This window comes from Balaenoptera ricei, chromosome 6 (assembly GCF_028023285.1).
Source record: "Balaenoptera ricei isolate mBalRic1 chromosome 6, mBalRic1.hap2, whole genome shotgun sequence".
Classification (NCBI taxonomy): domain Eukaryota; kingdom Metazoa; phylum Chordata; class Mammalia; order Artiodactyla; family Balaenopteridae; genus Balaenoptera; species Balaenoptera ricei.
In genome coordinates this window covers 15,586,870-15,600,667 of record NC_082644.1, presented here as the reverse complement: position 1 = coordinate 15,600,667, position 13,798 = coordinate 15,586,870, and the positions used below count along the sequence as shown (strand labels likewise).

Genomic DNA, 13,798 nt, shown 5'->3' with positions numbered 1-13,798 from the left:
TTTAAATGGTTCAGTTAAAAAGAAAACCAATTTATTCTTAACACACTGGACGTGTTTCTTGCTGAGATTTTTTTTTGTGAGACTCGAACAAGATCCTAAGATATTAGAAAGGCAAGACTCAAGTTACTCACCTTTCAGTTTATGAAATATTTCTACGGAACCACTATGCGTGGTAGATATTTAAGCCATTGCTTAAATATCAGGACACAGACTAGTAAATGCTAAATTGTTCAGTCCAGGAAAGAGATCATCAGGACAGTCGGAAACGGTTCCAAGGAAGATTGGGAGGGGGGGAGGGGGAGCGCCGCGAGGTATGTGGGATCTTAGTTCCCTCACCAGGGATGGAACCCATGCCCCCTGCAGTGGAATCGCGGAGTCTTAACCACTGGACCGCCAGGGAAGTCCCTCAAGGACGATCAGAATTGAGCTGGATCTTAAGGGATCCACAGGATACTGATTCTGAGAAGGAAACAGAGGGACACTCCAGAAGGTGGGGAGCAAGTAGAAGCTTATATATCCCTGAAATTCGGCGTATACACTGTCACAGAGCTTGAGTGACCAACAGTTTCGTTTATCCGCTGATATTACGGTAAACGGAAGCTAACTTGGAAGTTTAAATTAAACGTCCGAAGTAAGAACGCCTGGTCTAGGAGCACTAAACGGTGATCCACGCGGGCGATCCTGGTACCTCTGGCGCCCCTTAGCGGGACTCTCCAGTCCTACTACCTGAAACCACCGCAAGTCTGAGCATAATCGTTTGCCTCTCTACAACACTATGCCAAACTCCACGATTACCGAGAGGTCGCGACACGCACTTACCCGCCGCGCAAGCGCTACGTCCTCCTTTCCGCACAAAGGCTGCGGGAGGAGGGGTCGGCGCAAGCGCTCCGAGTTTCTCGGAAAATAGGGTCATCATCCCGCCTCCTGGCGCAAGCCGGTAGAGACACGCATGCGCTGTGAGGAAGCACGGGACTTATTTCACGCGGCGGTGACGTAATGACAGGGGAGGAGGCGGCCCAGGAACGGAAGCCGGGAAGGAACCAGGGCGGAAGAGGATCAGGGTCAGTGCTGTGTTCGGAGCCTCGGCTGGGCTGGGGTTCCAATGTGGTCCCCGGAGCGGGACGCCGAGGCCCCGGCCGGGGGAGACCCGGCGGGCCTACTGCCCCCCGAGTGGGAGGAGGATGAGGAGCGCTTGTCCTTCCTGTTCTCCGCTTTCAAAAGGAGTCGCGAAGTGAACAGCACCGACTGGGACAGCAAGATGGGCTTCTGGGCGCCGTTGGTGCTGAGCCACAGCCGCCGCCAGGGGGTGGTGCGCCTGCGTCTGCGGGACTTGCAGGAGGCCTTTCAGCGCAAGGGCAGCGTCCCGCTGGGGCTGGCCACCGTGCTGCAGGACCTGATGCGGTGAGGGCGGGCCCGTTCCGGGGGCGGGGCAGCTCCCCGCGGGCAGGGACCCAGGTCGTTCGCCCAGCCCGGGGTCTGGCCTCCAGGAGCCGTCTGTGTTTGCTCAGTGGGCGAAGAAGGAGGCCGGGTTAGGGGTGTTTGGAGGGAGAGGGAGGCGGGGTATGGGGGGAGATTGAGGGGCCAGGATAGCCTGATTAGATGAGATCCAGACGGTAAGAGGAGAAGCCAGCCTGGCGGAGGTGACAGTGATTTGTCTGGACTGGAATCCCGTTATGTAGTTATTTCATAGTGGCTTCCACATTTGAATAACCCCGGAACAGAAGGTCTGTGAGACAGGATTTATTGAACTAAGGAAGGGCAGAGCTAAGAAGAAGGTAGTGGTGGGGAAGAGGCCTGTACGGGTCTTGCCAGCAGCCTCCACCCCATCCGCGCCACAGGTCATGTGTCTGGCCTCTCTTGGTGACCCGAGAAGGTCCTGTAGGTGCTACCTGTGCGACAGGTGCAGGGTTTTGGAGGTTCCTGAGGCGGTAGCATGCACATCAAACAGACGTACTGCACTTTGTAGCGGGCAGGTATTATGCATACACCATCTGGCTCCCTCAGCAGTCCTGTGGGTGAGGTGACAGAATTATCCTCAGCAGACAGAAGAGGAAGCTGAGCCACAGAGAGATCGAGCGACTTGCTGGGGGTTACACAGCTGGATAGAGGTCATGCCGGGGCTGGACCCCTGGTCTTCTGATTCTAAAGCATTTGCACTTCACGTTGTATATGTCATACCCAGAGCAGCCTCGCTAGCACAGTGACTCCCTCCGTGACTGAAGACGAAAGTCAACTTTGATATGTTGCTTTTAGCTCTCTGCTCTTCCTGATTAAGAGATCTCCCTTCTCCCCAGCCCCCTTCCCTTGGCTGACATTGATGGGGCAAGCCATTTCTGGAACTTCACCTTTCTAGGAAAGTGTACTGTGGGCAGTTTCAGTTCATGCCCAACGTGGGGAGACAGTAGCTGAAAAAGTCAGTGAGGGGCAGGAAGAGTCTGGGCTTCCGTATTACAACAGGACCATCCTCTGCCACTTCCCACCCAGAGACCTTTAGTACCTCGATTTCTCCTCTCCTGACTGCTGGCACTCCACTGATGCCTCTTGGGGTTTGATGGGGTCTGGGACCTGAAGAATTTCTCAGGGAGATATTTTTCCATAGAAGCAGCATAGCAGAGTGGGTAACAGCTTTGCGTGAGGGCCAGATGGCCTGGGTGCAAATCTTGGCTCTGCCATGTGCTAAATTATGTGACAGAGGAAAAATTATATGCCCCTCCATAAGCCTCAGTTTGATCAGTTATAAAATGTGATGATAATTATACTTAGGTTTATTGAGTATTTGAAGAGATACTCCTTATGTAGCCCTTAGCATATTGACTGGCCCATGGGAAGCATTCAGTAAATTTAGCTACTTAACCCTAGTACCATGAAATGCTTATGTCTTATCTCCACCCAATTTAGGAATAGCAGAAAACCCTTTCTCTGAATGCCTTGGTATTCTTCGTCATGTCTTGCTCTTGATGTTAATCCATTATTGTTGTTTTCATTTTATCGTTTTGAGCTCCGTTTGTAACGGGAAGTCTCAGCATAGGCTGTGTGGCCTCCTGTGCCTCTCTGTAGTCTTAGTGGAGAGCTTGCATTTTGGAGCCAAATTATAGTTTAGCTTTGGCCTCTGTCATCTTCTCAGTCCCTCAGTTTTTTCTTGCAGAAAATTGTGAGGCTTAGAGCTGGAGCATAAACCGTACTGCTCCCAGTAGGTGGCACGGAGTAGGTGCCTGGTAAATGGTGTTTATGAGGATGATCAAGTTCCTCTTTGCGGGTAAGGAGGGAGGTGGGGACATTGCAGTAAGCCTACTACATGTCTTTTTCTTTCTTTGCCTGCAGTCGAGGGCAGCTGCAGCGGGAGTCAGACTTCATGGCCAGTGTAGACAGCAGCTGGATCTCCTGGGGGGTCGGAGTCTTCCTGCTGAAGCCCCTCAAGTGGACTCTTTCCAATATGCTAGGGGATAATAAGGTTCCTGCCGAGGAGGTGCTCGTGGCCCTGGAGCTTCTTAAGGTGGGTGTTCAGAAGCAAGAGGTCTGGGTGTCTTCTGGAGTGATGGCAGGACCCTCCACGTTCCTTGGGTTGCTTGGGTGAATGGTTAGAAAAAGAACAGATCTTTTTTACACAGTGACAGAGTTGATAACTGAGTTTATCTAACCTCCCTTTCGCTGTACTTTGTAGTATTTAGTTGTTAGTTGGACCTGTCCATTTCAAGGGTGAGCCTCTGTCTAGGAATTGTCAGTTAACACACAGTTGATTCTTTTCTGTATTTGTAGGGATTAATGATAAAAAGTTTAGAAAATGCTTTGCCTTCTGTAGTTTATGTGCAAAAATTTCTTTCTGAGGACCTTAGACTTTCAGCTTTGCCTTCCCCTAAATCAGGGAACTAGGCTCAGATGTCCTTCTTTTGTGCTTACTTACCTCCATCAAAGAAGCCACCAGGCCCTTGATCCCTTCATGCTCTCCTGGTCGGTCGGCTTCCTCCTGGCCTGCCTTCTGTCCGCAGCCCAGAGCATGCAGCTGATGCTTGACTGCTTCCCTTATCAACACCCTCGGGCGCCTCTGCAGCTCTCTCGGGCCACACCAGAGACACCAGCAAATCAGCCACCTTAGATCAGCCCCATGGTCCACCATCCCTGCCAGAGAACATCGCTGTATCGCCAAGCCTGGGGCCCCTTTCAAGGTCCCCAGCTTTAGGAGGGCCCTGGGAGCCACTCCGCAGGCCAGTGTTCTTGTCCCCTCCCCGGCCCTCCCACACACCTTGCATTCTCTGTAGTCTCCGCACTGAGAAGGTAGAACCCCTTAGTCGTGCCTTCGGCTGTCTGTCCGCCCACCTCCAGTTTGACTTCCTCTGAGCCCTGCTTTCTCCCCAAGCTCAGAGGATGAAGTGTCCTTCCTGTGTTCCACGTGTGCTCTCGAGTCTGTCCCTACCCTTTGTGGCGTCTGTGACCCTGCAGATCTGTATATTCCTTCCCCCTCTCTGTCGGTGCTCTCCTTCTTCAGCCTCTAAACCCACTCTGGTTCTCCCATCTCAGGATGACTCCTTGCGGGACCTGGGGCCCCTCCTAGTCACCGCTCTGTCTCTCCTTGTTGTCCCCACGTCCTCACCTCCACACACCCTTTAACCCAGGGCAGACCTGCTTCACCCCCATCATTCCACCCGATTGCTGTGGGCGAGGTTATAGTAGCCTTAAGTGTGTGCATGTGTGTGTTTATAAAGTTGACTGAACACCAGGTGGCAGAAGTAGACTCGGAGACTGGTTATTTTTGAAACTCACAGACCAAGCCCAACCTCAGGGCCCTTGCATAGCCCTGGAGGCTTCCACACCGCTGGACACAGGTCGGAATCCCCCGCCCCTGCCCCGTGAGAAGCTCCAGTTTCTCCTCACCTCCACAGACGTCCCCCCAGCACCACCCTTTGGCTTGGGGAGCAGGTCTCCAAAATCTACCAACTCTCTCTGTCCCCCCGGGAGTTTTGACTGAGCAGCATGCATTTTCTTCAGGGGAACACCTCTCCCCCTTTGCGCTGCACCCCCTCCCCGCCCAGGGCCCTGACCTCCAGGACCTCCGGGGCTCAACCAGGACCCCACAGAAACTGTGGGGTGTTTTAGGTGGTTCTGGGCCAGCTCCATCCCTCCTTGTGGTCTTTTACCTCCGGGGTCCTCCAGTCTGGAGCAAAGAGAGGTAGATCCATTTATCCCCACAGATGTGATTTTGGACTCAGTCTTTTGAGAGCAAACGCAGAGATGGGGGTGGGAGTGGAATTACATAGGTCTTCTAAGAACAAACAATACTTTTTGACAGCAAAGTAGTCTAATCCTATTTAGGTAGAAAAATAAATTTAGCTCTTCAGGGGCATGGACTGTTAAATCTGTACCCAGCTTACATCACTAAATAGAACACTTCACACTTATTCTCTTTCGGTGATATCTGCTATCAAATATATGGTGACCTCAAAGATGCAGTTTTCTCCTGGGTTAGAGACTTGTTTTCATGTGCGAAAATAAAGGGTCTTATCTGGATACTTTTATAAAGCAAAAAAGCCCGTTTCTGTGGTAAATTGATTTTCCCAAGTCTAAACACAGAAAGCAGCCAGCAACTTTTAATTTTATTTGAAAAAAATACCAAAAAGTAAAAATTGCCCATAGATTTTGCTATTTAAAAATTTAAAGAAAGAAGTTAAAGTTTCCATTCTATTCGTCCCATTTCCATCTCTTTGGGTCCATTCCCTTCCTGCTTGTGTCTGTAAAAACACATGCATCTTTTCTTATTGAGCCTATTATATTACTTTCCATTGTATCTTCTTGTTGGCATTTAATACTTCCTGGAAATCTTATTTACTTGTTTACTTATCTACTATATAAGCTGTCTCCCCTACCAGAAGGAGAAGTTCCATGGGTTCTGGGAACAGTGCCTGGTACATAGTAGAGAGTCAGTAAATATTAGTTAAGTAAATAAATGAATATACACATACATACATATCTATGTACATACACTCCATTTTTTTTCCAGAAATGGAATCTGCTTTCACCTAGTGGTCTGCAACCTCCTTTTTTTTTACTTTTCACCTTAGTATATCATGAGCATCTTTCCAGGTCCCTACTCAATATAGATCTACTTCATTCTTTTGGATGGCTGCAGAATAATCTATAAACACGCCACAATTTATGCAATAGTTACCAAATGGATATTTGAGTCATTCCAATTTCTCCCTACTACAAAAAGATACTTCTTTGACAGCCTTGTGCCTACATGTATGTACTTCTACTTTTATTTTTATGGAATTGATTTCTAGAAATGCATATGTACATTTTAAATTTTAACAGAAATTGCCAAATTACTTTTCAAAAGTTTGTATAAATTTACACTTTCATGAAGATTGCATTAAAGTGTCCAGTCTCTTCATATCCTTGCCAGCACTGGATACCAGCAATCTTTCAAATTTTGCCCATTTGATGAACAAAAATGATACTTCCTATTTGTGATTTGAGCATCTTTTCACCTATCTACCGGCCATTTACATATTCCTTTCTGTGAATTGCCTCTTTATATCCTTTGCCTGTTTTTATTTTGGATTCTTTGTCTTTTATATTAATTTGTAGGAGTTCTTTATTAGGGATAGATAGATATATAATATATTTAGTATTAGGGATGTTAATATTGTTTCCCAGTCTCTTGTTTGCTTTTTATTTTTATTTATGATGTCTTTTACTATATAAACGTTTTTATATTTCTGCAGTCAGAGTTCTCACATTTTCCTTTATGGCTCTTGAATTTCTGCTCTTGCTTAGGAAGGCATCCTCTACTTCAAGGTTACCAGATTTTTAAAATATTTTCTTTGAATTATTTTATACTTTCATTTTCTCAATTTAAGTTTTAGTAATTCGGTATGTATTTTTGTATATGTGGTAGAGAAAAACTGTTTTCTTCTAAATGGGTAGCCAGTTGTCTTAACATCATTTGTTACTTTTGTGTACCATTAATGTATGTGTGTGTGGACAGCACACCGTTCTTACTACAGTAGCTTTGTAGTAAATGTTTTTATCTGACAGCACAGTCAGATCTAATGAAAGCTCTAGTTTCTGTCTTATTAGACTCTTCTGCTGCCTTGGATACTGTTGACCACTCACTGCTTAAAATTTTCCATTACCTTGACTTTGTTGTCACTGCAACGCAGGTTCTCCTTGGTTCTCCCCAAGCAGTTTCTGCATCGCTTTTGTGAGTTCCTTCATCTCCTGAACGTTTTGAACGTTGGTCTTCCTTCAGCTTATTACTTTGCTCTCTGCATTTCCTTGGGTAACTCATTTATACTTGCGATTTTAACTACCTTCTGTATGCTGAGGACTTTCAGATTAATATATCTCCTGTCCTGGCGTCTCCTTCGAGCTTCAGATTTTTATATCCAATTATCTCTTGTACAATCTCAAGCACCCCAAACCAACATGTCCAAAATGGAATGTTTTGTCTTGCCTTTAAAGTATGCTTTTCCTCCTGAATTCTTCCTGTCAATCCACCCAGTCACTCAAGCCAGAGGCCAGGAGTCATCGTAGATTCCTCTTTCGCCTTTCCCCCCAGACCCAGTCACCATGGACTGCCAGTTTTATCTTTTAACTTTTGCTTGAATCCCTCCCTCTTTGTCCCTATTCCCATTGCCCTGTTAAGTCCCTCGTATTCTCTTGCATCAGTGGTCTCCCTGCCTCTGAGCCTAACTCCCACAATCCATCCTTTCCCCGTTGTCAGCTACATCTCTGTTAATCTAGCCATGGCCTTCCCTTCAGGGACTACCCACCATCTGCAGAGTAAAGGACAGCATAGAAGATACATTACACTTTGTATGAGGTAGAAGGGCTTCTGCTTTCTCAGCCCTTCCCACCCGCATCCATAAACACCACACTGACTCAGACTCCCTGCCGTTGAGGGACTCATGACCATCCCTCTTCCCACGATGCCCTTCTCACTGACTTCACCTAATGACTTATTCACCCTACAGGATTCTGCTCAACAATCTTTTTTTGTGTGTGAGCAATTTATGAACTCCTTGGGTATTCCTTCCCTGTATTTTCATAGCATTCTGTGCATACTTCAGTAAATATTTCTTGTTTACAGGAGACCGAGAGAGTAATTTCCATGAAAGAGGAAGACAGTGGCATTGTTTTTTGGAACTTGTATTTCTTAGACTTCTCACAAAAATCCTATCCCACCCATTTGTCACATAAGACTCTTTATAGACTCAATAATGTTCCAGTTTACAGGGTTGCCATTTGGCATAAAAATGGAGAGACCAGGATTGGCAGGGAATTTAAATATCATCTCATCCACCTTCTCCAGTTGGTGAGTGGGATGCTGAGGACCAGTGAGACTGACTGGTCCAGGGTCACACGGGCTAGGCCAGCCACCGGGCCTTGGCTCTCATTCCTGGCCATTGCACCCCACCACACCACCTCATTCTCCCCTTGGGGGACCACGGGCCAGGGAGCTGCAGAGACATGAAGTCCTAGATGGAAGGGCAAGCACACATCTGTCTCCCAATATATTACGTACCTCATTTCATCCGTGTTCCCCAGACTTTCCTCCGAGGTTTAAAAAAACACAAATCCTTTTTCCTTTTCCAAAGCTGAAGACAGGGTCGGTGCTCCCCTGCTCTTGCTTTGTGTGATCGTGGATCTGAAGCATGGGGTCAGGGCTCTCCGGGTTCCGTGGGCAGCGATCAGGGCCCGCAAGCACCTTTCACTTTCCCTGCAGGAGAAGGCTGAGGAGGTGTATCGTCTGTATCAGAACTCCCCTCTCTCCTCCCACCCCGTGGTGGCCCTGTCGGAGCTGAGCACCCTCTGTGCGGGCTCCTGTCTGGACGAGAGGACCTTCTACTTGGTGTTGCTGCAGCTGCAGAAAGAGAAGCGAGTCACCGTCCTTGAGCAGAATGGGGAGAAGGTATGGAAACTCGCTGCTCCTTCCCTGAGTCACCGAGGACTTGTTCAGTGTGTACTGACATGCCCGCCAGCACCCCTGCCTGGTGATTTCTCAGCATTTGGGGTCGGGGCAGCAGTAATTTGTCCCTGTCCCTCAGATTGTGAAGTTTGCCCGGGGCCCACACGCCAAGGTCTCTCCTGTCAACGACGTAGACGTCGGGGTTTACCAGCTGATGCAGAGCGAACAGCTGCTGTCGCGCAAGGTGGAGTCCTTATCCCAGGAAGCAGAGAGGTAACTCCCCCTGAGCTGAGCACCCTTGACCCCCACCCTGGCCCTTAGAGCTGGTGTCCGTGGGCGCTTAAAAAAAAAAGGTTTTTGTTTTTTTTTTTTTACTAATTGTGAAAGTACTGACTGTTCGGTGCAGCCATCATGGAAAGCACAGACTATCACAAAGGAGAAAAAAATGAATTCCTCCCCCAAAGAGTACAGCTTTTAACACTACGTTTATGCTCTTCCGTGCCAGTATCCATTTAACCAGTGTTTATTGAGCTAGGCCTTGTCTTGGGGACTTGGGGATACGGTGGTGAACGAGACAGGTCTCTGCCTTCCAGGGGTCTTGCTGAGGGACCTCTGCTCTTCCCCTCCAATGACTGTGCAAGGCGTCCCTGCTAAAGGCACATTACCACTTCTCCAAAAAGTAGGGTATGTAGACATGGAATTAGAATGTGCTTGTTCACGCCCTCTTACAGTGGGAGAAACCCCATGTTGTGGGAAGGCCAGCGTCATTGGTGGTGTTAGGAAGTCACTCCCTACCTCCTGGCTCCCAGGATGGGCATTTGTCTTCAGGGTGCCTCGTTCAGCATGTTTGCACACCCCCGCCCACCCGCCCCGCCCCCGCTGTGGGTTGAAACAGCTTTTCCTTGGTCCTTTGCCTTTCCCACGGGCAGACCCGCCCAGCCCGCATCTCAGCTTGCTGCAGGGGTTTGGCGGTGGGCTGTTGGGCATCGTTTTTCTGGCCATTGGGTGGAATGAATTTGATCTTCAGATCTGAAAGTACCTTCACTAAAAGTGCTACTCTTGGGGACACTTCAGGACCCTGCCACCCGCATCCTCTGGCCTCGTCGTCTTGAGCTGTCCCTTTGTTCGTAGGTATAAAGAAGAAGCCCGCCGGGCATGCCGAGCAGGAAAGAAGCAGCTGGTGAGTTCTCTCTCTTCCCCCCACAGCTGTGTACCTGTGCCCACAGCAAGAGGAGGCCCGGTTCAGGGAGCGACCTTCTCGGGGGGAACAGTCTGCGGGTGGCCCAGGCACCACAGCCTGTTTTACAAACCCGGGGTGGTCTTATCATCTGGGAAGTGCTCTCTTCCTCTAGCCCTTTGGCCTGCCCGGTCTGACCCTGACCATGACCATGTCTCCACACCCCCCCCCCCCCCAGGCCCTGAGGTCTCTCAAGGCCAAGCAGCGGACGGAGAAGCGCATCGAAGCCCTGCATGCCAAGCTGGACACTGTTCAAGGCATCCTGGACCGGATCTATGCCTCGCAGACAGATCAGATGGTAGCCACTGCCCCTCTGCCCCAGTGCTTGGCTGGTCTCTGCGGTGTCCACCGCTCGTCCCCTCCGCTGTGGCTGGCTTTGCTGTTTGGAGGAGGCCTGGGTTCTTTCAGGATATGCCTGGGACTGCCTTTGCCTCTCCCATTGGGCAGTTTTGGCCTCAGTGGACATGGGGTGAATCATGCATGGGTGGGGAAAAAAAAACACAAAGCTTTCTTTTGGAGATGAAACAATATTGTCTGTATTTTTCCCAGTGTTCTTTATCTGCACTGATAACTTTGCTTTCTCTTCAGGTTTTCAATGCGTATCAGGCCGGGGTAGGAGCACTGAAACTCTCCATGAAGGATGTCACAGTGGAGAAGGCAGAGAGCCTTGTGGATCAGATCCAAGAGGTACAGGAGGGGGTGGGAGGACACACCTACACAAGGCAGTTCCTGAGAACAGAAGTGACTTTGTCGTACCTCCTTCTTTCCCAAACTGCTTACCTTGTGAACTTGAGGGCGCTTTCCTTGATTCTCCAATGGGGCAGCATTACTTTGTAACCCTGAACACTGAGACCCAAAGACCATTCAGAGTTCAAGGCCTTGTGCTTTTCTCTTACAGCTGTGTGACACCCAGGACGAAGTTTCTCAGACTCTGGCTGGTGGGGTGACCAATGGCTTAGGTGAGTTGACATGGTGATTCCGTCTTCTTTCCTCTCTAAGATGACTTCAGCTCCTTGTGCTGTGATAGGTGCGGCCGTGGATCTGGTTTTTTTGGTGCAGGCAGGGCTGGCCCACCCTCCCCTCTCTGTGGGGCTTCTCCACAGGAGTAAGGAGAAGGAATTGGCATTTCCTCCTTGACAGGCTGTGCTAACGACCCCCTGGTGCTCCGGCGTCCCTTACTCCCTAGGCCTCTTCAAGGGCAAGGAGAAGCAGGGTCCATTCCGTGGTGTTAGCAAAATACACCTCCTTGATGACTCAGCTCTGTGTATGGAAAAAGCGTATCTGCTTGAAGGTGTCCTCTGCCTCCCAACTCACATGATTTTTTTAATAAACCTTCAAGGAGGCCTGGGCATCTTTTGTAAAGCCGAGCTGGGTTTGCAGTCCTCAATCCTTGACTCATTAATGCATTTCCTCCCTGGACTTTACGTGTCCTTATGTCGTCTTTTCTTTCCAGACTTTGACAGTGAGGAACTGGAGAAGGAATTGGACATCCTCCTTCAGGACACCACCAAAGAACCTTTGGATCTGCCCGACAACCCCCAGGAGATGTTTCATACCAACAGTGTGCCTACCCCTAGGATCTCGGACGCTGAACTTGAAGCTGAACTTGAGAAACTGTCCTTATCAGAGGGAGGTACGGAGCTGTATTCCCAGGGCTGCTGGTGGGCTTGTGGTCCTCTGGCTGACAGTAGCGAGGCTCGAGGTTAACGTTTCCCAGCCCCGTTGCCCAATCTGCCAGGGTACCGAAGTCGGGTGAGGGAGTTGTGGGCTTATTATTCAGACTCGGTCCCTTAAACACTGGGATGCTTTCATCTCAAAGATCTACCTGGTATAGAGTTCAGTCATTTCTTCTCCTTGCAGGTTTGGTCCCAAGCAGTAAATCTCCAAAAAGACAATTGGAACCGACTCTCTAAAGCCATTGTAGGACCCTCAAGTGAAGGACCCTCATGTCAAAGAGAGACCAGGCTTGTGTGTGTGTACATAGTTATTTAAACGAGAAACTCTCGGAATGTGTTGGAAAGAGGAGGAAGGACAACCATTCTGATGTATCTGGATACTACCACTTACTACGGGATAGAATTTCCGGAAGCGTGCTCCCGAGGCGTGCTGCCAGCTGGGCTCATGGCCCTGCCTTCTCGTCTTTATAGTGCCGCAGTTTATACAGTTCTGTGTTTGCCCTGTCGTCTCTCATAGCCTGCGGCTCCTGCCACGGGCTCAGTTAGGTTTGTCTTCCCCCACCAGCTTTGTTCCGGCCAGCGAAGGCGAAAGATTGGTGCAGCTTTGCCAAATCAAAATCTGTCCTCGTCCCCCACCCTCACTGTGTTTAGAGGAGTTTATTCTGTCGGTAGGTCCGTTACACAGCTCTTCCCAGCCCCACTCTGTTTCCATTGGTAGCGAGAAGAAGGAGAATCAAACAGCTGCCACGTTATGGAGAAACACGCAGTGTGAGAGGTTCTCCCCTGGGGTTCAGATTCTCCAGGTGTTCAGAAAGAGAGGTAACCCCTGAGTGGCTCAGAGTCGTGACAGTTGGAGAGGGGGCTTGTGGGGTTGGTGGCCACTGCCGCCTCTTCCATCTTATGCAAAAGAAGATCTGCTGACTGGAGAGATGGTTACTCTTGGTCTTTTGAACTTGACGAGGAGAAGCCCAGGTGACTACAGGGCCCCGGGTGTCCAAACCCCATATGCTTTCTTAAAAAGGCATCATCTTTGCCTTGCCCCCGTGGTGAATAAATTAAATATAACTTAAATACGTAAATCAGAAGAAGCCACACAACAGCACACCTCCCCTTCTTGAGCCTGGCAGACAACAGCAGGTTGTTTGAATTTCAGAAGCATTTTACGTTGTAGCCCACCACTCGGGGCAGGGGATCCGAGCCAGGATGTGCAATAGAAGCAGAGGACAGTGGCCTCGGCCACGTCTGCTGTGTGCTCCCCCGGTCCTGCTCTGCGCCCGGCCCCGCCTCCTGAAGGCCCGTCTTCCTACTTCCTTTGACGCGTGGGAGAGGATGGCGGAGGGGGACAGGCAGGAGGGGGCCTGAGTGCGCTGGCAGCAGGGAGAAGAAAAGACACCAGCCACACTGCCGCTCTGCCACGCAGTCCCAGACGCCTGCCTGGCGCTCGGCCCTGCCCTTCCTGCTTAGGGTGACGGAGAACAGAGGGGAGGAATGTGCTCCAGGCCAGGAGCACAAATCACTGTTCAACAAGTTTCTCTCCCACTCGGCCTTGGGAAACTGAAATGTTGGGGGTGAAGAGAAACAATCACTATTTTTTTCTTTTTTTATCTGGTAAATAATTAAAAGAAAAACCCTGAGCGCCTCGTCCTCGTCTCTTTTTTAGGTTGTACACAGTGCCTTGGTCCTTCCTGCATCCCCACCCTCACCTCCAGCATGCACACACGGGTTCTTTCACTGACGCCACAGGAGAAGGCTGACTGGCTTCCTAGCGGGAGTCCCCAGCTGCTGGGAAAGTGGTCAGCCTACCTGATGGCTCTCACGCCGACGCTGTTATTAAATGGCCTCTTTTGTTTAAGAACGTGTCATCATTTTCCTTACTCTTTTCCTTTCCCTCTTCCCTCTAAATGACCCACTTTCCTCGGCCCGTGTGATCGTACCATATTTTAGTCTGGCACCAGTATTTACTCAGCGCCTGTTACATGC

At 49.6% G+C, this 13,798-nt stretch overlaps 1 protein-coding gene across 2 annotated transcripts; it reads left to right on the top strand.

Moving 5' to 3' along the window:
- Positions 1–1,036: 1,036 nt before the first annotated feature.
- Positions 1,037–13,452, top strand: CHMP7 (charged multivesicular body protein 7). 2 transcript variants are annotated; one of them, XM_059926873.1, is made up of 10 exons: positions 1,037–1,401; positions 3,322–3,493; positions 8,723–8,908; positions 9,045–9,178; positions 10,037–10,085; positions 10,321–10,440; positions 10,731–10,829; positions 11,041–11,101; positions 11,596–11,775; positions 12,003–13,452. In XM_059926873.1, the coding sequence occupies exons 1-10, from the start codon at positions 1,103–1,105 to the stop codon at positions 12,053–12,055; spliced, it is 1,353 nt and encodes a 450-aa protein (XP_059782856.1). In that variant the 5' UTR covers positions 1,037–1,102; the 3' UTR covers positions 12,056–13,452. The 2 variants fall into 2 exon arrangements, with proteins under 2 accessions (XP_059782856.1, XP_059782857.1); XM_059926874.1 differs by lacking the exon at positions 11,041–11,101.
- Positions 13,453–13,798: the final 346 nt, after the last annotated feature.

What these genes read in the sequence shown, in the direction of transcription:
- CHMP7 (XM_059926874.1), top strand. Translation starts at nt 1,103, where the DNA reads ATGTGGTCCCCGGAGCGGGACGCCGAGGCCCCGGCCGGGGGAGACCCG. An exon ending in TTATCCCAGGAAGCAGAGAG is followed by an intron (nt 9,179 to 10,036) that starts GTAACTCCCCCT and finishes CTTTGTTCGTAG; the next exon opens with GTATAAAGAAGAAGCCCGCC. An exon ending in ACTGTCCTTATCAGAGGGAG is followed by an intron (nt 11,776 to 12,002) that starts GTACGGAGCTGT and finishes TTCTCCTTGCAG; the next exon opens with GTTTGGTCCCAAGCAGTAAA.